Source organism: Pagrus major, chromosome 19 (genome assembly GCF_040436345.1).
Source record: "Pagrus major chromosome 19, Pma_NU_1.0".
Taxonomy (NCBI): Eukaryota; Metazoa; Chordata; class Actinopteri; order Spariformes; family Sparidae; genus Pagrus; species Pagrus major.
The window spans coordinates 18,559,044-18,582,447 of NC_133233.1; the positions used below are offsets into that span (position 1 = coordinate 18,559,044).

The 23,404-nt window shown below is 41.6% G+C and overlaps 2 protein-coding genes across 2 annotated transcripts in view; one reads left to right on the forward strand and one right to left on the reverse strand.

Annotated features, from left to right (window-relative positions):
• Positions 1–17,783, forward strand: part of asap1b (ArfGAP with SH3 domain, ankyrin repeat and PH domain 1b) — a 62,070-nt gene extending 44,287 nt beyond the window's left edge. The window contains exons 14-28 of the mRNA XM_073487898.1: positions 1,218–1,384; positions 4,846–4,979; positions 5,106–5,197; positions 5,286–5,472; positions 7,050–7,135; positions 8,330–8,445; positions 8,525–8,592; positions 9,095–9,202; positions 10,692–10,920; positions 14,287–14,448; positions 15,950–16,028; positions 16,153–16,217; positions 16,301–16,866; positions 17,362–17,484; positions 17,614–17,783. Of these exons, the coding sequence (XP_073343999.1) occupies positions 1,218–1,384; positions 4,846–4,979; positions 5,106–5,197; positions 5,286–5,472; positions 7,050–7,135; positions 8,330–8,445; positions 8,525–8,592; positions 9,095–9,202; positions 10,692–10,920; positions 14,287–14,448; positions 15,950–16,028; positions 16,153–16,217; positions 16,301–16,866; positions 17,362–17,484; positions 17,614–17,688 (2,257 nt within the window). The 3' untranslated portion in view covers positions 17,689–17,783. The remainder of the gene's footprint in view (positions 1–1,217; positions 1,385–4,845; positions 4,980–5,105; positions 5,198–5,285; positions 5,473–7,049; positions 7,136–8,329; positions 8,446–8,524; positions 8,593–9,094; positions 9,203–10,691; positions 10,921–14,286; positions 14,449–15,949; positions 16,029–16,152; positions 16,218–16,300; positions 16,867–17,361; positions 17,485–17,613) is intronic.
• Positions 17,784–19,568: 1,785 nt separating this feature from the next.
• eef1a1l3 (eukaryotic translation elongation factor 1 alpha 1, like 3) lies at positions 19,569–21,796 on the reverse strand. Its single transcript, XM_073487899.1, has 7 exons — positions 21,563–21,796; positions 21,309–21,488; positions 20,941–21,237; positions 20,718–20,868; positions 20,257–20,513; positions 19,948–20,182; positions 19,569–19,875 (listed from the first exon to the last, which is right to left on the reverse strand). Exons 1-7 carry the CDS (start codon positions 21,704–21,706, stop codon positions 19,772–19,774), a joined length of 1,368 nt encoding a protein of 455 aa, XP_073344000.1. The 5' UTR covers positions 21,707–21,796; the 3' UTR covers positions 19,569–19,771.
• Positions 21,797–23,404: the final 1,608 nt, after the last annotated feature.

A 23,404-nucleotide genomic window follows, 5' to 3' on the forward strand; every position in this document is an offset into this window, starting at 1 on the left:
GACAATGACAGAGGAAGTGCTGACGTCAGGCTCATAAAGCCCAGTGTGTGTTGGTGTGTGTGTTGGTGTGTGTGTGAGAGGGCCAGTTCAGTGGCTAGAGCGCAGGAGCAGATTGTGCCATGTATTGAACTGCAGGAGGCCATGTTTGAAAGGCAGCCACAGTGTTTCCTGTCTGCGTGATGCTTAATGACCACAGTGTGTGTGGGTGTGTGCATGTCTGTGTGCATCTGTGTGTGTTTTACCTTTTCAAAGTAAATGAACCGGCCAGCACAAAAGAGTGTCGAGGAAAGTAATCCAAAATTAGAACGATTTCAGGGAAAAGAGTCAAAAGGAATGCTATTGTTATGGTCTTAGTAGCTCTCCAAACATCTTTTGTGCAGTTTAAGTTTATATACGGTCTGAATGTGTTTAATGAAGCATACAGACAGTTTATTTTTTTGTGATGATAGAGTGATGAGGTCTTGAGTTTATGGAAATTATCATCTTGCTCTTTCATTGCAATAATTTACATTTTTTTGTGATTTATTTAGATTTTTTCTAGAGAAGAAACGATAAGTTGCCAGAAAAATAACAGGCAAATATTTCTGTGATTCATTGTTTAAAGAATATTTCAGGAACAATGCCAAATATTCCCCATGTCTCTGCCTCTAAACAGTTAGTTTTTCTCTGTTTGGAGTTGAATATCTTTTTATCTAGAAATTGTGAATGTCATCCGTCACTTTCTTGTCACATTGCACAGATGAGGGGTTCCTGAACTTTTTCCCTTTAAAGGGACAAACTGAAACTTAATGGATCACAGGCCAAGAGCATTAATCTATCGTATTGTTAAGATGCAAAATGGTGCTAGGATTGCAAGTGCAAGTGTCACTGTGCCTGCCGTGCTCAGATTAGGAAAAATAATTGGGGATCTTTAAACAGAATAAACATTATTATATTTCTTTTAAATACATCATTTGTTTTTGCTTGAAACATCTGGCAGGCCAAATTGAACCTTATGGTGGGCCAACTTTGGCCCTCGGGCCCCACTTTTGGCAGCCCTGGTGTCGACCAAACAATGAACAGACCTGAGAAATAATCCTCAGATAAGAGCGACTCCAGCTATTGATTTTTAGCTTTATATCTCACAGTGTTTTTATCTCTCGAGTAAAACTTAACAAATTACATTATAAATGAAGTGTCTTTTATAACAGCAGTAATGATGTGTTTCCTCTGTGCAGTTGGATCTCGGTGCTGACCAACAGTAAGGAGGAGGCGTTGAACATGGCGTTCCGTGGCGAGCAGAGCAGCGGCGGCGAGGACGGTTTAGAGGACCTGACCAAAGCCATCATAGAAGATGTGCTTCGCATGCCGGGCAACGAAGTCTGCTGCGACTGCGGAGCTTCAGGTGTGTACTGCTGCTGTGTGTCTGCTCAGAGAGGCTCCACACATACATATTAATATACATCCTCATCCTGCTTTGTGCTTAGTCGACCCTCACCTTGTTACCGTAAAAAAACAAACACGTTCACTTCAGCATTTTCTGATATAACTGCGAGCAAATGTTTTATTTAGAGCGCCGATCTCGATTCCTTTGCAATGTCACTGCAGCCCCGAACTCAGCGTCCTTCACATGGATGGTTACTGAACAAGCCGCACTGCAAATCCCCCAGCAGCCTTCAATAAATAAGCGTGTGTGTGTGTGTGTGTGTGTGTGCGCGCGCGCGTGTGTGTGTGTGTGTGTGCAAGTGTTGTTAGCATGCAGGACACAACCTGATCCTGATCCTCCCCTGCATTAAGAAGCAAAGACTCAGCATTCAGGAGTGACATAGACATTCAGGCCGTCTGACACTTACCACACACATATATATATATATCTATATACATAGATATATATATACACACACACACACACAAAAACATATACGCACACACATTCTCCTTTGTCAACACAAACACACACACTCACTGACCGACGGACGGGAGGACTTTATGCTCTGAGGGGAAAAAAAGCATTTCCCTGCTTTGAGAAACAACATCATTACATCACGTTGTTACATAAGTCACACACGCTCGGTCGACCCCTGCAATCTGCAGAGAGGGGAGGCAATTTGTCATGTCTATACTCTTGTTGCTGTGTCCGCTCGTGGACATGTTTTCAGTAGTAACTCGTCTTCCAGATGTGGGTTTAGGCTCCGTTTCCTCTTTGTTTCTTGTTTTTTTTACCCCCTAATTCCTTATTCTTTAGTGGGTCCCCGTTAGCTCCCACAAAGTTGTTGCTGGTCTTTCTGGGGTCCAAATTAACAAGACAAGAAATATAAAAATTAAAATAGCCCAGTATCAATAAGACAAGTGCAGTGCAGTGTAATGCAAGCATAAAAAGACAGCAAAAGAAATAACCCAACATAAATCAACAAACAGTAATCCATAGTAGAAACGGAAACAAAACTGTCAAAAACACGGCTCCGAAAAGTAATAAAACAAACAAAAAGGTATCAAAACAGCTATCATACACTGGCATCATTGATATATTGCTCAGTTTAAGTTTAAGTGACATCTCCAGTATCTAAAAATGTAAAGCTAGGAGCTCTTCGGTTAGGTATACATGTCACCAAAGCGTGTCATAGTTTGTTTTGAAGGTCTAACAAAACGATGCCATGTCAATGCAGGCAGTTTAATAGTTCAACAAAGAGTGCTTTGGAGTTTTCTTGTGATTTGTATGGAAATAAATCTATTTTGAATCTGTGGATGTGCTTGGGATGCACTCTCTTACCAGTAAAACCTCTACACAGAACAGTTGTCATCATATAACTGGTTGTTTCCCTTCATCCAATCACAAAAGAGTTCAGACATCGCTCCGGCAGGGTTTCCATTCCTCGACGCATAAAATTAACTTCACGTCTGAAAGGTCATTGTAATGACTTTCAAAGGTCACCTCTTTGTTCCCTATGGTCTGAGCAGAATGAGGACAGCTCTGTCTCATTTGAATTCTCCCAGGATCTCCCTCTATAAGACACAGCTTTGCAGCTTTAGCATTAATCAGCTATAGAGGTCACCATGCATCAACTCATCATGCTTAACATGCACTCTGTGACCTATCACCAGCTCGCATCTGTTCATGATGTTATGAAAATATGTGTGTGCGTGTGCTTGCCTTCTGTCCGTGTTCCTGTGTATGACTCATTGGTTTTTGGGCGGACGGCTCCAGTTCTGTCATTTCACACCTGGTATTCACTTGCGCCTCGAGTGACCCCTTGTGATCAGATCTCATTTCCCCACTCTGTATGCAAATAAACCAAACATCACTTGGATGCGTGATTGTGTGTAAAATGTTTTTCACACGCAGACAGAAATATTTTCATGTTTAACGATTAACAAGAAGGCCCAAATGAAGAAGTCGTCTCTACTGGTGACACTTTTTACAAGGAGAGACACAACTTAAATATATTGCATTTAATGCCGGATTTACAAGAAGAGAATTTGCCATAGCCGTTTCATAAAGCTTTTTAAGTTTCTTCTCACACAGCAACCCTTAAAATCACACAATTTGTTAAGGAGTCTGGGGATATTTGGATGGTTAGTCGAGATCAGTTCTCTAGTGGTCTGAAACATCTGTTGTTGATTTATAGATAAAATCACACATGAAGCCAATAAATAAATAAGTTTTGGTTTTGCCATCTGCTTCATTTAAAAGAACAGTGTGTAGGATTTAGTGGCATCTAGCAGTGAGGTTGCAGATTGCAACCAACTGAACACCCCTCGCCTCACCCTCCCACTACTGAGGCAGGACTCTGTTCTCATTCTAAGGTAACTAAAACACAACGGTTCTTAGTTTCAGGTGATTATACACCAATGAAAACATAATAATAAATATTATATCCCATTTCTGCCTGAAAATACCCTGAAATCCTCCACACTGGACCTTTTTAAAAGCAAGGTTCATGTGTAAAAATGCCTGTATTAGAATGTGTCACACCGTTAGTCAATACAAGTATATCCACGGCAGTTGTGATCTTGAGCAGTGAAATAAAACATAAAATCCTCTTTGTCTGAGACAGAGACAAGGCCGAGACCTTCAAAAATAAACCCATTATGAGTACTTAAACACTGAGCGACAGATCTGTCCTGTGTGTGATTTGTATACGACTGTACGGTATCCATCCACAGAAAGAGCCTGTTTTGTTGTGTGTGTTGTGTTGTGAGGAGCTACATCCTGTTTAAACAGTCACAGCCCTGTTATAAAGCAGTTTCATGGCAGAAAATGTATAGAAAACTATCTGTACACATTGCTGTCAGTGGTTTTGGTGTTAGTGCCTCACAAGAGTAATGGCTTCTGTCAAGGCTCACCATTTCTCTCCCAAGTTCTGCAATCATACAGGAATAAATCAAATGTAAGGACGCTGAGAAACCAATTTCTCTGCTGACAGCAGCCGCATAGAGTGCAGCCACACGAAATGTATATACAGTAAAGAGTAGGACTGATGCTTTTTACTGCTGAGAAATATCCTACTTGTTATTCTCACGTAGAGTATAAGTGCATTTTTTGCCTTTAGTTGACAGCAAAGATAGGAGTGGCATGTGCCTGATATTCCAGGCTGGAGTTGAGTTGCATTTTCTGGCATTACTGCGCTTCTTTCTGCGATTTGGAGCTCTCAGTGCTACCTGGTCCAACTTAAATCGAAATCTGTCATTTGATTTTCAGTATAGGCTTAAATCTGAGGCGTTTATCCAACTAATAATAGTTTTACAGGACCTGCTCCATCTGTCCATGCACTCATGCCCACACTAACTATAGCAGCAACTGTACACTGAGAAATATGGAGAAAAAAATTCTGCATCACTTTCCTGTCATATGTTCTGTATTGATAGATCCGAAATGGCTGTCCACCAACCTGGGGATCCTGACCTGCATTGAGTGCTCCGGCATCCACCGAGAGATGGGGGTTCACATCTCCCGCATCCAGTCCATGGAGCTCGACAAGCTAGGAACCTCAGAACTCTTGGTGAGTCAGAGAAACCGTTAACGCTCTTTACTATTTCTATTTGTGGTGAAATATTAGAAATAATCAAAGAGTAGTGAGCGCAGAATAGAGATACATGATGCTGACTTTTTCATCTTTCTCCCCCAGCTGGCCAAGAACGTAGGGAACAGTAGTTTCAATGAGATCATGGAGGGAAACCTTTCTTCCCCTACACCAAAGCCCACTCCATCCAGTGACATGTGAGTACTCTCCAAGATAAAATGCTCCCCGAAAACTGGATTTGTTTGACATCCAAACAGCTGACTGAACTCGTCTTCTCCCCCGCAGGACGGTGAGGAAGGAGTTCATCAATGCTAAATACGTGGACCACAAGTACGCGAGGAAGACGTGCACATCCGCGGCAGCTAAAATGATCGAGCTGTTTGAGGCAGTCCAGTCCAGGGACCTGCTGGCCCTCATCCAGGTCTACGCAGAGGGGGTGGAGCTAATGGAGCCGCTCCCGGAGGTGGGGCCGGTGAGTCCTTGTAGTTTATGGATTATACACAGAGCTTAGATGGTCAGGTTCGCCAGTATCAAAAACAATTTACTTACATGTTGTGGTTATTTGTTGATTTATCATCTCTGAATTTTCTGCCTTTTTTCAAAAATAGTTGCTTATTTACACATCCAGCTGTCATGGAGCAACATTATCATTTATTTTGAGTTGTGTTTTTGTCAACCTAGTGAACTTTAGTCAAACAGTAGCTCTATTTTTGGTTTCCACCTGCTCCTGAGGGAAATATCTGTTTTTTTAGCTGCTAAATGCTCCAATATGATCAACATCTAGTTGCTAACTGCTACTTGTTGCTTGTTTTTATCATTTTTCTTATATAAAAAATTACAAAAAAGAAACGGGTAAAGCTTGAAATCTCTGTACATAAGGCCAAAACTATCTTTTTGTTGTTGTTGTTGTTGCTTTGGGTGAACTGGCACTTTTTCTAACATGATTTGGTGGCTCATTTGGCTCAGATGTGTATCATGCAACATTGAATTCAAGGTTAGTGTGTTACCTGTAATCGTGGCTACATGTCCACCTCCTCCCATAACCATAAAACTATCCCTGTCAGAGCTGAACACAGTTTACTGCAGTGTTCCATCCTCATGTGAGGTTTACTCCCAGCAGGACGACCAACGCTGACACATTTCTACCAGTTGGTGAGTTATTTGGCGGGTAGCAAAGGGTGTAACAGTTGGAAAATTTTGAGTCATGCCGAGAACTTCGCCAGCAGGTGGTGATGTCCAGCAGCCTCCACCACCACATCGAAGGGCATCATCCCATTTATTTACTCAGATGACGACATCTGTGGCGGCCTAATTCATGTCCCTGCTTTTTATGCCGTGGTTCAGCCTGTTTCCTCTTTGTTTCCTCGGCCTTTTGCGCCGCTGCTTTAGGCACAAGTGAAAGTTAAATAACGAGCGGTAGATGGTGAAGATACTGTGCCGTAAACAACATGTGTGATCGGACTTAATCTGACATAAATGGGTCAACGCGGGCACGGTTGTTCTCTAATGAAAAATTAAATGTACATCGCAGCAGCAGCAGAATAAAAAGAGGATATCAGTTGGTGACGGAGGGAGCTGTGCTGCTGCTGTCTGCGCTATGAAGTCTGACTCACCGATATCTGATCTGCTGCTGTCAGTACATCTGAATGGCTGCAGACAGCACAGTGACATCCACCTCCCTCACACAGACCGCACAACAGGGATGCTTGACTTAACACAGCCCTTACTCTACCCTGTAGATGCCAAGACGCCACTGAATGTACAGCACATATATTCCAACATATATTTCATCTTTTTTTCTCCATTTTTAAAAGAATTCACAACCAGCTCTAGCTTTGATTCACAGAAACAGATGAAATTACTGTAAGACTCTGCCAGAAAAGGACAAATCCAGGCTTCGTGCCTGCTGAAATATTATTTTTAGGAGCCATTTTGTTTACTGCGGCTTGTTTAAATGCTGAAAGAGACACAGAGAGGGAGAGAATACAGAATGGATGCTGCCCAAGATTGTCTCACCGTGTCTTTGCTGTGTTTGATGGCCCCCTGCAGGAAGCCGGAGAGACAGCACTGCACTACTCTGTACGGACTGCTGACCAGACCTCGCTGCATTTAGTGGACTTCCTTGTGCAGAACAGGTACTTTTTAAAGTCGTTTTTCACCCAAAGAAAAGCTAGAAAGACTTGCAAAATTATGTGGATTGGGGTTGGCTTTTCATGCACGTCAAACAGCTGTGAAGATTTTTTCAAACACTCCATCATTTTAGAGGAAAATCAAGCAGTAAACAGCAGTTTTGTTGAAACGCTCCGCATCAGATTTGATCTGCCTGTCTGCTGCGAGCCTTTCTTCTCCCGTGCTTCAGTCTGCAGTAAAGCAGCAGACGTGCAGAGGAAAGCTTAGCGCCGCTCGACTCACATTCCCACAAGGCAAACAGAAATGGGTCAAGCACTTTTCTTCTCTGCCTTAATTTATTCCTCTCTTTTCGATTGTTTACCCACCACTGCTCAGACTGCACACAGCCAGCCTCCACAGAAACAAGTGGGACTGTCTCATTAATTGATAGCTGGGCTCATACTGTGTCATGCTTAACCCTCGATATTAAGAATATTTCTCTGGGGAGCTCCAGTAGATATAAAATTGATTATTTTCCTGGTCTTTGCACAGGTAACAGTCAGTCTGTGTCATCCAGGGTGCCTGCAGGTCCTTAAAATATCTTAAACTCAATACATATTATAAATATTACGTCTTAAAAGTCAATCACCCTATTGTGCAGTAGAAATAATCTGCCAGTGCCAACATTGGTATTTTTGGTATCTTGATGTCATTTCTTGGAGTATCTTTAAATGCTTCATATCCCTGAAATCTATACAACCTAAGCTAGAAGGTTGTGTAAGTCAATAAGCAATAATACATTATAAAAGTATTGAAAAACATTTTTTCATCAAATTTGACTAAATGGGTAAATAGTTTCCAGTCGATAGTTTCATCAACAATAGAAACACATCACCTACAGCGACATTTTTGCTTATTGTGATGTCATTTCTTGGAGAATCGTCCCGTTGTTCCACCGTACATCACATGACATGATGACGTCTTCACGCATTATGTCTAAAATTATGTCTAATACCTGTAGACACCTATCATTACCCACATCGAAATGCTGCTGTTATTATGACTGAATTAAATGTCCAGCAATTTCCAGCCCTTTTTTCACAAAATCCTGTGTAATAACACATTACCTGAAGCTGCAGGACTGTGGAAAACACCCTCAGGCTTGTGACCTGTGTCCTGACTATGTGTGTGTGTGTGTGTGTGTGTTTGTTTTCTCCCAGCGGTAACCTGGATAAGCAGACGGAGTGGGGGAACACTGCCCTGCATTACTGCTGCATGTACGAGAAGCCCGAGTGCCTCAAGTTACTCCTGAGGGGCAAGCCGGCCACCGATATCCGTGAGTCACACATCCTCTCGTTAAAGTCATCTGCGCTCACGCATCACACTCTAACTGTTGATTATCCCTCCCACTTCAGCCAATCAGAACGGAGAGACGGCGCTGGATGTTGCCAGGCGACTGAGGAACACTCAGTGCGAGGAGGCAGTAAGTACAGGAGCGCCCAGCTGGTGATTCTGGACACCACAGTGGATTTTAACAGCTTTTAAAATGACTAACTCCAAAAAATACACATCTCTAAAGAAAGGGTTGCGGACTGTAAATTGTGGTTGATTAAACATGTCTCGACCAGATTAGTCAAAACACTAGATGGCAGTCAAAGGTCTGTCTCCAGCCTCAGGCAGGCAGTGACAGCAGAGTGGAAGTAATTGTTGATGTATGTTCATTATTCACGCCAGTGTGAGCATGCAGACAAAAAAAAAAGCCATTTTGAATGAAGTGTTAAATCTCTACTAAACAAACGTATCAACATATTTATTCCTCCCCTTTATTGTTTACTGTGTTTCTTGTTTGTAGAGTTTTGTTTCTAATTTCATTTGCAGTTAATTTTGATGTATCGTCTTCATCATGTTACTGTTTTCCATTTGATTTGAGAAGCGTTTGTCTTGGAAAGGGATAGCAGCTTTGTGTGTGTTTTTGTGTGTGTCAGCTTGTGCAGGCGGCAGAGGGGAAGTTCAACCCTCACATCCATGTGGAGTACGAGTGGAGCCTCAGACTGGAGGAGATGGACGAGAGCGACGATGACCTTGATGATAAGGTTCGATCAGAGCCTCACGTCCGCTTGTTTGAATTTGAATAAGAACAATCATTTCTTTCTTTCTTTCTTTCTTTCTTTCTTTCTTGTGACTCTGTTAGTAAAAGCTTTTTTGTTTGGTTGTTTGCTTTCATAGAAACAATAAAGAATAACGAGGCCGCTGAGCAAAGAGAGATGATGTGTTAAGATGCTTCAAAAGCATCAACAAGTTAGTCTTTGATGTCCACAGAAGATCAAAGTGGTGCTTTTTATATATATACTGGATCATGTAGAGACAGAAAGGCATGATAAGAGCAGACATACCAATTTATTCTACTTACAGTAGCCCCAGTACACCAAAGTGCAAGGCAGTCTTGAAAATGGTTCATTAGGTGGCAAATGAGGCAAGTCAGGGGAAGTTGGGTTCGTTAAAAAATAAACACTTTCCAGGAAGCAGACTTGCTGTTTTGCATGTCAAAAGTTGTCTAGACATGTAGATTAAAAATATGTTTTTACATATCACAGTTTACTGGCGATATAACAGTGTGAAGAAGGTTCCAACTACATGGTTAAAAAGGCATTGAGTTGCTGTTGAAGCAAAGGTTTTCAGTGATCTAACATGCTGTCTGTGTGTGTACAAAAAAAGAGAAAAAAGGGTTTGTTTGAAGAAATATCGGTGAGTGTGTGGACAGGACCTTAGAGTCTAATGTGAATTTTCTAATGTGACTCTCGGCAAGAAAGCTTTCGGAGAAGCTCCTTCCAGGGCCGAGATATTCAGTAACTAAGATTTTTGAAAAAGATGACGCAGACACCCATGTTTGCTTCTTGGCTGGGTCTTATCAGTGTATGTAGCATCATAAGCAAATGTGAACTCGGAACATGTTTTATGACGGAGTATTTGTATATTGACTGAATGGATGTTGTATAGTCTGTATTTTGAAAGACACAGACGGACAATGAAAATACAATGAGAGACAAAAACGTTTTAATAAAGCATTGTGTTGGTGGAGGATTCAGTGAAGAGCCATCGTTTGTCTGCCTCGTTCATAGTATTTCCTGTAACTAAGCAACCAAGCACAGACAATCTGCTTCCTGTTCATGTAATATGCATCATCAGGTGTGTTAGTATGTATGAAAATTATTTCTGAAGAGATCATTTTAGTTTTTAAATCCTGTTTCCAAAAAAACACTTGTGTAGGTGTGGACTAGGCCTTATATAAAGCTACAGCCAGCAGCTGGTTAGCTTAGCTTAGCATGAGGGCAGGAAAAATGGGGAAGCAGCTAGTCTGGCTCTGTTGAATTTGTTGAATCTGCCTACCAGCACCTCTAAAACTTGTTAATTAATCACATTATATCTTTTTATGAAGCTAACACTTGAAAAAAAAAAATGTCGAACTATTCCTAAAGCATCTTCATGTCAGCTTATGATTTTCAGCTCTACATTACCAGAGAGCAACAACGTTTTTATAGACTGATGTCGGCTCTGTCTCAGCTGTCTTGTGTCCCTCTGCAGCCCAGTCCCATCAAGAAGGACCGCTCCCCGAGGCCTCAGAGCTTCTGCCACTCCTCTAGCCTCTCCCCCCACGACAAGCTCTCTCTGCCGGGTTTCATCAGCCAGAGGGACAAGCAGCAGCGTCTGTCCTACAGCGCCTTCACCAACCAGATGTACAGCGCCTCCACCGACCTCACCTCCTCCCCAGTGGCTGACGGCCCGCCGCTGCCACCCAGGAACCAGGGCAAAGGTCAGACCTGCCTGCTCCAAGTGCATCCATATTCGGACAGCAGCCACAGTTTTGACAGTTTCTAGCTTATAACCAGTGACAGCCAGTGAATTCAGTAGATTTTGTTATGCTCATACGTCTTTTGCAAATGTCAGCCTGTAATGCAAATGGTCTGAAGGTTGTCTGTATGCTGCACTGTCTGATTACTGTCAGGGGAAGATAGCCTTTGAAACTGTCTTTTATTGTGTCTGTTAATGTTTGATGATAGCCAGGACAGGAGTAGGCGCAGAGGAATGCCTCGTTATCACTTTTCCTAGAAAGTTTCTTCGTGGCGCTGTCAGTCAGTCAGCTTAAACACACACACACACCCTGCAGTGGAATGCAATTTGTCAACAGATCAGAGGGCGGGATGCAGGTGTCATTAAGACTGCTTTCACAGTAAATATTCAGGAACACATGTCCGCAGGAGAGGGCAGGGCGGCGATGGTTAGTCAGGCGTGTGAAAGGGAAGCAGGATACACACTTCATCATTAGTCTCGACACATTATACACAGGGTACAGTGTGGGCGTGCTGTCTCTGCAGTATTACAATTAAAAATAACACTCCTCCCTCTGTGGAGGGGGTTAAAACACTAACACTCACTGCTTTAGTACATGGCTGAAAAAGCTTACACGGCAAAACATCCATCCCAACAAGCCATTTTAATCCATAATTGAGCATTTAAATCTTATTTTTCTTAAATCAAGAGGTGTGAAATTTCACCTGTTTCCAGTGCAAATGAACATGTTTAAGCCCTCAGTTACTGACAAACTCTCGAACAAATAGCTTCTCATTTCTGGCTAACAACTGTTGATTTGGTTAGCTGAGATGACGGCTGTCGCTTGCAGATTTTATTAGCTGTTAACCTTCTAGTTAGCACTAACTCCCTCACCAGCAGTTCAATGTTTTTAGCTGGGTTGCTTTAAAACAAGAACCCTGTAAAATGGTCTTAAATAAACACATGAAATAGCTACACACTTGATAAAATGCTAACAGAATGAGGCCAAAGCTGCACGTCTCAGGATAAAAACATTGTAAGGTGACGTGTAGGAGGCATGTTAATAAAGAAACCGCTTTATAGGAATAAAACTTTGAGAACGAGTATTACAACACACTGCGAGGTGTGTTTGTAACGCTAATTGTAATGTTAGCTGAGGTTGTTAGTGTATAAACCTTCACAAACATAAGAAAGAGCAGGCCATTAATGTTGGACCTGAAATAATGCTTATAATAGCATTTTGCACTCACGTAGTGGATTTGCTAGTCCTGAATGGGCCTTTATTTAGCATCTGCAAAACCATCTAGTTAGCTAATAATATGCTGATTAACTTTGGAGGAATACTGGGTTACTACTGGTTGTTGTTAGCAGCTTACGTAGAGTAGGTAAACACAGCATTTTAAATAATGTCTTTTGCTTTGTATTTTTAGCTTTGCTAACCAGGCGACGGTCAGATAGCCCTTTTCCACTGGCAGAACTCTGTGGGAAGCTTCTAAGGCACTCAGGAACTTAACTTTCTGTTCTAGTGGAGGAACAAGGATCTAAATTTAGTTCCTGACCTTCGAAAAGTCCTGGAGCACTTTGGTTTGTTGGATTTGGAAAGGGTCTACTTACTAACCATAACTACTATTTTTGAATCGCCTGCAGGGTTTTTATTTCCCCTTTGTTTCAGGTACCTTAAATGATCAAAATAGCACTCGAAACAAGTGGATTTTGTGAAGTTTGATTTATGCAAAAATAAGATTAAAAGCCTGACTGAAAGGCTGAATGACATACATACATATAGAAGAACATGCTAACTCTTCAGAGGCTCCAGATTAGCAGCGCTCTCTCTCTCAGTGGGTGCTGAAGAGCTCGCCTCCGGGGGCCAGCTTTAGCGCCATTTTTTTCCTCTTTTTCCTTTCTCTCTTTGCTTGCCACTGATAAGATTTCATCTTGTTATTTTATAGTGTGTGGGAGCAGCTCTTTTAAAGACTGACATACTGTAGATTCTCTCCCACACTCCTCATCTCGCTCTCTTTTCTTTCTCTCTTTTTTTGTTTCTCTATTCTTTCAGCTCCACACTTGGCATTCCTTGGCTCTCATTCGCACTACGCCACACTGGCTGGCACTCGACCATACATCAGTGAATATCCTGTTTTTACGTTCTCCCCCCTTACTCGGCTGTGTGCCCCATATGCAGTTATCCCCTCAGTTGTTTCTCCCTTTACAGCTCACATTCACAGGGTGGTGGTGTGTTTTTATAAGTAAACAATGGGACCATGTAGGCAAGCGGAGTCTCCTGTTAAAAATGTCTTGCCTACATGAATTTTTATCTTATTAAAATCATGTCCCACCATCCTTGAGCTGTAAACTCTTAACCACAGCTGATTCCTCTCTGGCTGAGCTCTCTATTAGCTGCTTTCACCTTACTTTTCTCTGTATTAGAGACCAGTGTGTGCGTCGGAGTCCCAGTAGAAACAAAAAGACACATTAATAAACAGAATTCACAGAGCAGACACATCAAATACTTGCCCACAACCCGAATCCTGATGTCTTTTTTTCATTATTTTCCACTCCTGTCCAGACAGTATCTTGTTTTACTTGCGTTAATGTGTCTCCCCTTCGGAGGACCGAAACTGCCAAAAATAAAGAAATGACTCGTCGAATAAATGAATATGTCTCTAAATGCACTAAAAATAATATTAAGAACAAATATAGGCATAAATAAATTTACAAAATGTGACATTCATTTATATTTTTGTTTTTTAATTTGCTACTGTAATTATTTTCCTGTGTATTGATTTAAAAATAATTTTAATAATTGAATAATAAATGTATTTACCTATCCCATTTAATTATTTTTATTTTATCTATTCATTTTCAAATGTATTTATTTACATGATTATTTCAGGGTTTTTTTTGTTTTTTCCCTTTGTATTTCCCCTCATTTATTTCCACAAACGTTTGCATATTTGTATTATTATTATTTTTCTTTATTTCTTGATGCTTTCTTAAGTAAATGCCTATTTTTTTTATTTATTTGTTATTTTTTTATTTTACTTTTTTGTGCATATGAGGGCATATCAATGTATTTATTGAGTCATTTCTTAAATCTTTTAATTTTTTTAACCTATTTTTTTATTCTATTTTTTATTTTGGCAGTTTCGGTCCTCTATACCTCCTCGCCTTGTCCTGCAAAAACGTATTCCTGACACCAAAAACACACCTTTTTCCATGTTTCCAGCTCCTCCTCTCCTCTCCATCCTCTCCTCTACCTTCTCTGGGTTTTGGGGGTGAACAGAATGACTTTTTTGGGTGGGGGGTTATTACCTCATCACCTCATGTGTGTTATGTATCGCTCCTCCAGCTCCTCCCCCATCTGGCCCTCCCTCTACACTCACACCAGGAGGCAGCTCCACCCTGTCCAAGAAGAGGCCTCCGCCCCCACCTCCTGGACACAAACGCACCCTGTCTGACCCACCCAGCCCGCTCTCTCACAGTCCACACAGTAAAGGGGGCTTAACTGGGGGTGAGATGCAAAGCACACGTGTGAACAGAAGAGCTGGTTTCACTCAGGAACAACTCCAGCCTGAAGAAAGTCTTAACTCAAGAACCACTTAACAAGCTTTTTCCAAACATGACCGACTGAACTTAACTCCAAGGCCGAGAGATGAAGTTTAAAGGTCCAGAAAAAGCTTATAAGTGGACCTTGAGTGTGACTATTTTATCAAATCCTCCCAAGGTTTAGAATTCATTTTCATGTTCAGATGCTTTGAGATTTCTTAGCCGTTTGAGGAGTTTTAATTAAGACAAGTGGATGCCTTTTTGTGCCTCTTTATGCAATTCAGAGGTATGTTGAATGGTAATCTCAGCTAACCTCAGCCAACTGATTATTTAGTCTAAAAAACAAACATTTAAAGTCGAATGTGACAATTGTTTAGAGGTATTTGCAAAATATTCAGTTTGTTTTTATATAAGATAAAAGAAAATAGGCAAATCTTAACACGTGAAAGGCGGAACTCAAGTCAACTGATTGTTATGTCAGCTCTAGATGTACGTGTGGAGTTCCTAGAAACATGAAATTAAACGTCTCGAAAAATGGATGGCTGTTTTAACTAAAGTAAAATTTATAAATCTTTTAAAACCTGTTTTCACTATTAACAAAGACGAGATTGTACTAGACTTCCATGAACATGATATGTATCTACATTTTTCTAAAATAAACTAATAGCTATGACTAGTTCAGATAAATGACAACTACAGGATTTTTAATGTGCCTGTAAAGACGTGTTTTCAATTATTTTTTCATGTTTTCATAGTCTAAATTCCCTTAGCTTGATGCTACGTTTAAGTCATGTACGATGGATGGTTGAAATGGGAACGTTTCACGAGCAGTCACACTATCTGACCCTGTAACATGATGTCATTTTAGGGTTAATTATGCTGGCTTTGACTTTATCACCCTATATCGATCAGATTTTTGATTTTGAAAGATGAATTTTGCAACTTTTGAGACACTATTTATCTAATAAAAATTCACTGGTGAAGCTAATATCACCTATCAGCATACTTTCAAACTGCACAAAGAGACATCCACGAGGCTCACTCCAGGTTAGTGAGAAAAACAAGTAATTTCCTCAAATATTAAACTATCAAATTGTTTAACTCTAACTTGGAGACAAAAGGAGAAACACCTCAGTCATCTTACCTGCACTCTTGTGTCCCTTATATGTGTAATGGGGATATTTTTACTGTTATTCCACTTTTATCATTTGTCCTCTGTGGTGTTTTGTGTCACACATACAGTCACACCCAGCCGCTAATTAAAAGATGTCACTTTATTGCACAACCTCAGTTTCCCAACAACACGGGCTCATGGAAAGCTCAGCCAGATGACGCCTCCCTCATTGTTTTTTTAACCATCACAGCATGTTAATTTATTTCCACATTAATATCAAATTAATCCCTCGGTTAGCTCTCTGTTATGGTGTCGAGTAATCTGTTTGTCGTCATCAATGTCAATATTTTAGGGAGCGACTCCACCCCTCCTCCTGTCAGCAAGATGTCTCCTGTTTCTAACAAGTTTGAAGGAATTCCTCAGCAGCAAAGGTACTAAAAAACTGTGACATTTGAGCTTGACTGGCCGAAAATTTATTGCATCACTCCCCTTGATAAAATGTATTCCTGCTGATGAGGAGCGAGCACCTTTTTAGATTCTGTTTTTCTGTTCCAGCACTACTTCAAGCAACACAAAGTCTACACTTGGTCCAAGGGTTCTTCCCAAACTACCTCAAAAAGGTAAAGTCTCCCTCCAGTTTTCATTTCAGTGTTAGCTGTTGAATTGAAGAAGGTATTAAGAAACTGTATGCTGCTCTCGCCAGTGGCATTGCGGAAGATTGACACCATACACCACCCGTCTATGGATAAGTCCAGCCATCCTCCAGAGGTCTTCCAGAAGTCACCGCCAGCAATCGACACCCCGCAGAAGACTCCTCTGGCAGAGAGGCCTCAGCCGGGAGACCTGCCCCCGAAACCGCAGCCGTCTGAGCTCCCTCCTAAACCCGGAGAACTTCCCCCGAAGCCGCAGCTCTCCGACCTCCCTCCTAAACCTCAGCTGGGAGACCTCCCGCCCAAACCGCAGCTCAAAGACCTGCCTCCAAAGCCTCACCTCTCTGACATCCCCCCCAAACCTGGAACAGTCGAGTCCGCTCCCAGGCCGCCTCCTGGAGAGACGGTGCAAAGGCCTCAGACGCAACCGCCACCTCCGCCTCAAACTCAACCTCAACCTCAGCCTCAGCCTCAACCGCAGCCTCAGCCGCAAGACTCACCGTCACCTAATCAGCAGGCAACTATAGGGACCCCCATACAACAAGCTGCTGAAGACACCAACGGGACCCCAGCAGGGACTGCAGAGACTCCAGTGCCCCTACCGAGGAAGATCAACACGGTATGAACATGATTTTAAAGCTGATCCAAAACTGTTCTGTTCTGACTCTTGCTACATATATATGCATGAATAGGAGAAGAAAAAACTGGTGAACCAACCCTCCATTTTGATTTTTTAGGTATTTCCTGGTCTTTTCAAAAGTATTGATTTGTACTTGATCTTTCCCTTTTTTTAAATAAATTAGGACTGCACAATTAATTGCAAAATATCGCAATATGTAGTGAAATATTAAATTCTCAAGAAGCTGCAATTGTTTGATAAAGGTCAAATGTGTGACAAAACAGCAATATAATGATGCTGCTGAGATGTCCTGGCCTACAAATATTGTTCTCCAGATTTAAGAAAACATGTTTGTTTGGTACAGACCTCAGATACTGTAGATGAATGGTAATATCCATCAAAATAAGTCCAATATGATGTTAACTAAATGGAAGTTTCATAAAACTGAGAAGTTTTTGTTAACTATAATAACCATTTTGCTGTTTGTGTGTCCAGGGGAAGAGCAAAGCCCGCCGGGTGAAGACGATCTACGACTGCCAGGCTGACAATGATGACGAGCTGACTTTCGCTGAAGGAGAGGTGATCATAGTTACAGGAGAAGAGGACCAGGAGTGGTGGGTGAGTGCCGCTTCACTACTTTTCATCGCCAGGAATCCCAATTCAAAAGCACAAAAACACTTGGCTAACACTGAAAGCCACATTATACTCTTTCTTCTCACATGCTCTCTTTACCCTCTCTACTTCCAGATCGGGCACATTGAAGGAGATCCAGAAAGAAAAGGGGTGTTCCCCATGTCTTTTGTGCACATCCTGAGTGACTGACAGCCAGAAAGACTTGCACTACGCCTCTCCCTACATTGGGAGGTCCTGTAAATAGCTATCATAACACCCCCTTGTCACACGACAAGTGTCCTAAAGAAAAAAAAAAAAATCAACGAAGAAGAAACCCAAGAAGGCTCATCTAACCATGGATGCCTCATCCATGCTGTACAAAGAATGTGTGTATTCTTCCTTTACCAGTATTATCTTAACCCTATAGCACGGCTGAGACGAAGCCACTCTCAAAACCCTAGCACTTACCTAAAGTCTATGTTTATGCTGTTACTGTGTATATATGTATGTAAATATATATATTTGTGTGTGAGTGTATATACATGTTTTATTGTACAAAACATGTACCATTGCTCTCTCTACCTGTCAGATTAAACATCGGGGCGGTAGAGTTTGAATTTTATCTGTATTAATTTTACTGGCCCTCAAGTAATTATCAGCTTATATTTCTGGAAAAAGGACAAATAAGAGATGGAATGTGAAATAGGTCATGTCACTATTTGTGTCTTGCATCCCTGTTTACCACCATAATTGACTGAAGAGGCAGGAGCCTCCCACTGATCTTCCCGAGGTGAAAAGATTTTCATTAAATGTACTCCTTGTTCTTGCTTGCTTTGTGTGTACACGTATTATGGTTGTTTTACAGTATAGAAACCTGCTGCTACTGTGTGGTGGATTATCAAAGCCTGTGGTTCACTGTAGGTCACTAATTTACTCCTTGTTACACTGTTCACTGTATGTATGCTCCGTGTGTGAACTCGACGCCATCTCCACAGTCCTTTGACCATTTCTGTGCATGGTGTAACAATGACTGGAATTGAGTGGAGTGCTGCATTCAAAGACGCTCACCTCAGGGTTTGAAGAGCCACTATTATACAAGCAGGACTACACAAAAGGGTATCCTGTTGTTAAAGCCACTATTAATGACAAGTACGGGGAAACTCAAGAGGACATCTTAGCAATAACTTGATTTTCTGACAGGCTACAACTTTCACATTAACCTGTGTTCACGATTCAGTGTCTTGTAAAACCTCATGAGCTTGAAATTTTTAAGTTGGAGTCATGTTAATATCATTCCATGTTACTGGATTCAGTACATTTCCAGGTTTGCCTGTGAGCCAGAGATGTCTTTTAGAAGTGGACTTTGTAAACGGCCGGAGAGCCGATGTATTCTCACCCAGTCCTCACTGACTTGCAGTTCTTCCCATGTTAAGGAACAAACCCATCAACCCATTGTATCATTAAAAGTGCTGTACTTCAACACAGTGACTCTGCTGTTTTTGCTTCATAGATTTTATGACATGTTGTGGTTTTCCAGATCCGTTTGTGCCTCTTTGGAATTTCAAAAGCTCTGGCAGTAGAGGGGAAAGTGCATTTCTAAGCAGCTTACTGAAAGTACTGTTAGACTTGAGATAAAGGAACAGTAGACGTTTTGACAAATGTGCTTATTCACATTCTGAAGGAGAATTACAGAAAATCAATACAGCTCATATATGAACGATATGACCAAGCAGTGAAGTATATTTACTTAGTTTGAGGCAGGCCTGCTTATGTGTATTTTAATTTTTTTACTTTATATTTCTCTATTAGCCTACATTTTTAAAGGGAAATATTAGACTAACACTATTTAGTCCACTAAACTACTTGTTACTTTCCAGATGAAAGTTTTACATGGAAGTGTACAATAAATATATTATTAACATTTAAACATGGGATTAATTTACCAAACTACATAAATTGAGCAGACTAGCTCTACTGAAAGTAACAAAATCCACCAAAAAAAGCTCATTTATTGTGTGTGTAACGAGCTTTCAGAAAGACATTGGCAAATTGTGTCAACATTTACTGCAACATAAAGTTTCAAGACAAAGTTCTTCTCCAAATAATCATTTATTTTCTCAATTCACACTTCAACCAAACTTCACCATCCATTAAAGCTTCTTTTGGATTTAATATTAACACAGGAATAATTACTTTAAGACAACATAAATACTTTGTGTCATAACACAAATTGCATCTCACAAAATAAAAGTGTTCACAAAGGAAACATACCAGAATACTGGTACACAAAAACTTATTTACACACTTGGGCTTTAAGTTTTGACCCTGGGTCCTTATCCACCGACTTGATGACGCCCACAGCGACCGTCTGCTTCAGGTCTCTCGCAGCGAAGCGTCCTGGGAAGCACAAAAAAGGTAACTGTAAAACACTGCAGTGAGATTTTTGTGGGAGAAGCGGGAGAGACGTACCTAAGGGAGGGTATGCGAAGAAGCTCTCCACACACATGGGCTTGATGGGAACCAGCTTGACTGTTGCAGCGTCTCCAGACATCAGTATCTGCGGCTGGTCCGCCAGCTTCTTGCCTGTTCGGCGGTCGAGCTTCTCCCTCAGCTCGGCAAAGCGACAGGTCACGTGGGCGGTGTGGCAGTCGAGGACTGGAGAGTAGCCTGCTTTGACCTTCCCTGGATGGTTCAGGATGATCACCTAAAGACAGGAGAAAACATCAGAACAGGGAGGCAGCACCACATTTGCATCAGTTTTCTCTTAACTGAACCGACCTGAGCCTCAAAGCTCTTGACGTCTGATGGAGGATCTTGCTGGGCGTTACCGGCCACGTCCCCTCGCCGCAGGTTCTTGACGGCCACGTTCTTAATGTTGAAGCCAACATTGTGCCCTGGCAGAGCCGTCTCCAGCCCCTGGTGGTGCATCTCAATGGACTTCACCTCAGCAGTGAGCTTGGCAGGGGAGAACATCAGGGTCATGCCGGGTTTAAGGACCCCAGATTCAATCTTACCAACTGGCACAGTCCCAACTCCTGAAAGGATCAACAAAGAGCATTTTTAAAGTTGTCAATATAACTTTTGAGCCATTTTATCAGCCAAAAACTGCTTCCCTCACTCAATCACTCTGCTGCACACCTGTACCTCATTTTCCTGATTGGAGCCAATTCACAGGCTTGCAAACAGACTCGAAAATGACATGGCAGCAATCAAAATCAACTTTGAGAACCATTTCTAACCTCCAATTTTGTAGACATCCTGCAGAGGTAATCGTAGGGGCTTGTTGATGGTGCGCACAGGTGGCTGAATGGAGTCCAGGACTTCCAGTAGAGTTTTCCCGCTTGCATTCCCTTCCCGTCGTCTGACTTTCCAGCCTTGGAACCAGGGCATCTGTAGATGAGAGATCACTCTTGTTGAAGGTGCTGCATGTCCAAACATTGTAACTTTTCAATCATCATTTACCTTCTGTGTTGCAGTGATCATGTTCTCTCCAGTCCAGCCAGAGATTGGGACAAAGGGGACAGTAGCCGGGTCGTAGCCAATCTTCTTGAGGAAGCCGCTCACGCCTCGCACCACTTCTTCAAAGCGTTTCTGGCTGTAAGGTGGCTCCGTCAGGTCCATCTTGTTCACGCAGACTATGATCTGCTTGACGCCCAGAGTGTACGCCAGTAAGGCGTGCTCTCTGGTCTGACCGCTTCTAGACACGCCGGCCTCAAACTCTCCTTTAGCTGCAGAGACCACCAGGAGGGCAACATCGGCCTGAAATTACAATATAGGTGAAAAACCAGAACTTAAGCGCACAAAAGAGGAATCACTTTGATGCTGCTTACCTGTGAAGTCCCTGTTATCATGTTTTTGATGAAGTCACGGTGGCCAGGAGCGTCAATTATAGTCATAGAGTACTTCTGAGTGTTAAATTTTAGCAGTGAGATGTCAATGGTGATTCCTCGCTCCCGCTCAGCCTTCAGCTTGTCCAACACCCAGGCAAATTTGAAGGAACTCTTCCCCATCTGTGAAAGCAAATTAAATAAGTCAACAAACATTTTAAAGCATTTTTTAGCAGGTATTTTTCCCTTTTTCTCACCTGTGCTGCAGCTTTCTCAAACTTCTCCAGTCTCCTCTGATCGATGCCACCACATTTGTACACCAGGTGGCCGGTGGTGGTCGACTTTCCACTGTCGACGTGACCAATGATCACCACATTAACATGAGTCTTCTCCTTTCCCATGATTCAAGGTGGGCTTTTGCTAACCGAGCAAGCAAACTGTGGGCTTCTGGGATGAAATAACCTCGTTCTCTTCTCTTCTAAATTCTTCTATCAAATGGATCTGACCTGCCTCCATGGAGAGACTTTATAAGCTCCACTTGGCCAGGCAGGGCACCTTAATTGAAGACAGGTGTGCTGCTTAATAAAGCTTAATTAGGATGGGTGACTGTTTGGTAAAAGCTGAACTTTCCAGGATATTTGATACTGTTGGATAGTGGAGTAGCCTGAACATGAAGACAATAAAGAAATCCTCACTAATGTTATAAAAGAAAGTTTCATCATGATACACCAACAGACAGTCGTCCTCTAAAGCCTGCTACTATGGATGACCTGATGATCTCAAATTACAACCAGGTGTGTCATTGGTGGAGATTGCAGTCTTTGAAGGGCATCAAAAACTTTTTTCTCCCTCTATATCAAATAAACTATGATTGGGGCCACAAAGCATAAAAGGAAACCTACTGACAGGCAGTAAACACATTGAATGTAGCCCTGTGCCTATAAATTAGGAAAATGAGTAGCTGAATAAAGATAAGCCCTGCAAACACATAAAACTTTATGCTTGTGGTATAGTTAATGTTAAAATGTGGCAAATCATGCTCTTTTTCAAGTTTAATGAAAAGATCGATATGAGGTTGGATTACTTATTCAGTCCTGCGACCATGTGCCGCACTTTATTTCACAACGATATATCTAATATCTCCTGAAAAAACCCAGCATTAGCCAGAGAGATGTTGAGATGTTATTAGTGGAGCACAACAGGTGAGATTTTACTGAGGCACGCACATGAAAAGGATCTCAAGCCTTCTCTGATGTCAAAACTTGACATCGGAAAATGAAAATGACCTCTAGAAAAAGTCTCATTTGACCTTTTTTACAACATCAGAAATTACAACCATATTGCATATTAAAGGATGAGTTCACCCAAAAATGAAAATTCAATTCAACATAAAATGGCTCCATACAGCTTGTGTGGTGAAATCCAAGTCTCTTGGAGCCCAGAGATCTCAAACAGAGATCGACGAAGACGTTATATACACCCTCGTACAGACAGTCGAGCTTGTGTGGCCACTTCAGCTGGGGTGTGCGCTCAGCATAGCCACTACAGTAAAGCCTTTTCAAACCAGTTTGTGATACAAGCTGTACGTGGCCATTTTATGTTTTTTCTCTGTGATATTTTTTAGTCCCCTTCGTTGTTTAGGAGAATGCTGCAACACTGTTGTTGCTGTGAAGCTCCAGATATGTTTACAAGACTTCAACCCAAAAACTTAAAACTTGCTTTCTTAAAAATACTTTATTTTTATTGATTTCCATGACCTAGAAAGTACATACACACAAGAGAAAACAACAAAAAAGACAAAAAGAACCCCACATGAAACGTGTTAACACGTGTGACGTAATTAGTGGTAGTGTAAAAAAACTTTTATTGCATACCCTTGCACATGCATGTATGCACCATACCCCTAACTAATTTTGCATAGTGTACATGTGCCTATTATGCTTTTAATGGGAAAACTGAAAAATCTGGATAACCACTTGCATAAGCGCTCTGTGGATGCAAACATACTCTGCTGCCTACTGTATCATAAGTGGGCTGTGGTTGAAGAGCTTTCTGGGGGTTGCTAGTTTGCTCAGGTTTGCTTTGAAAATTCACACATA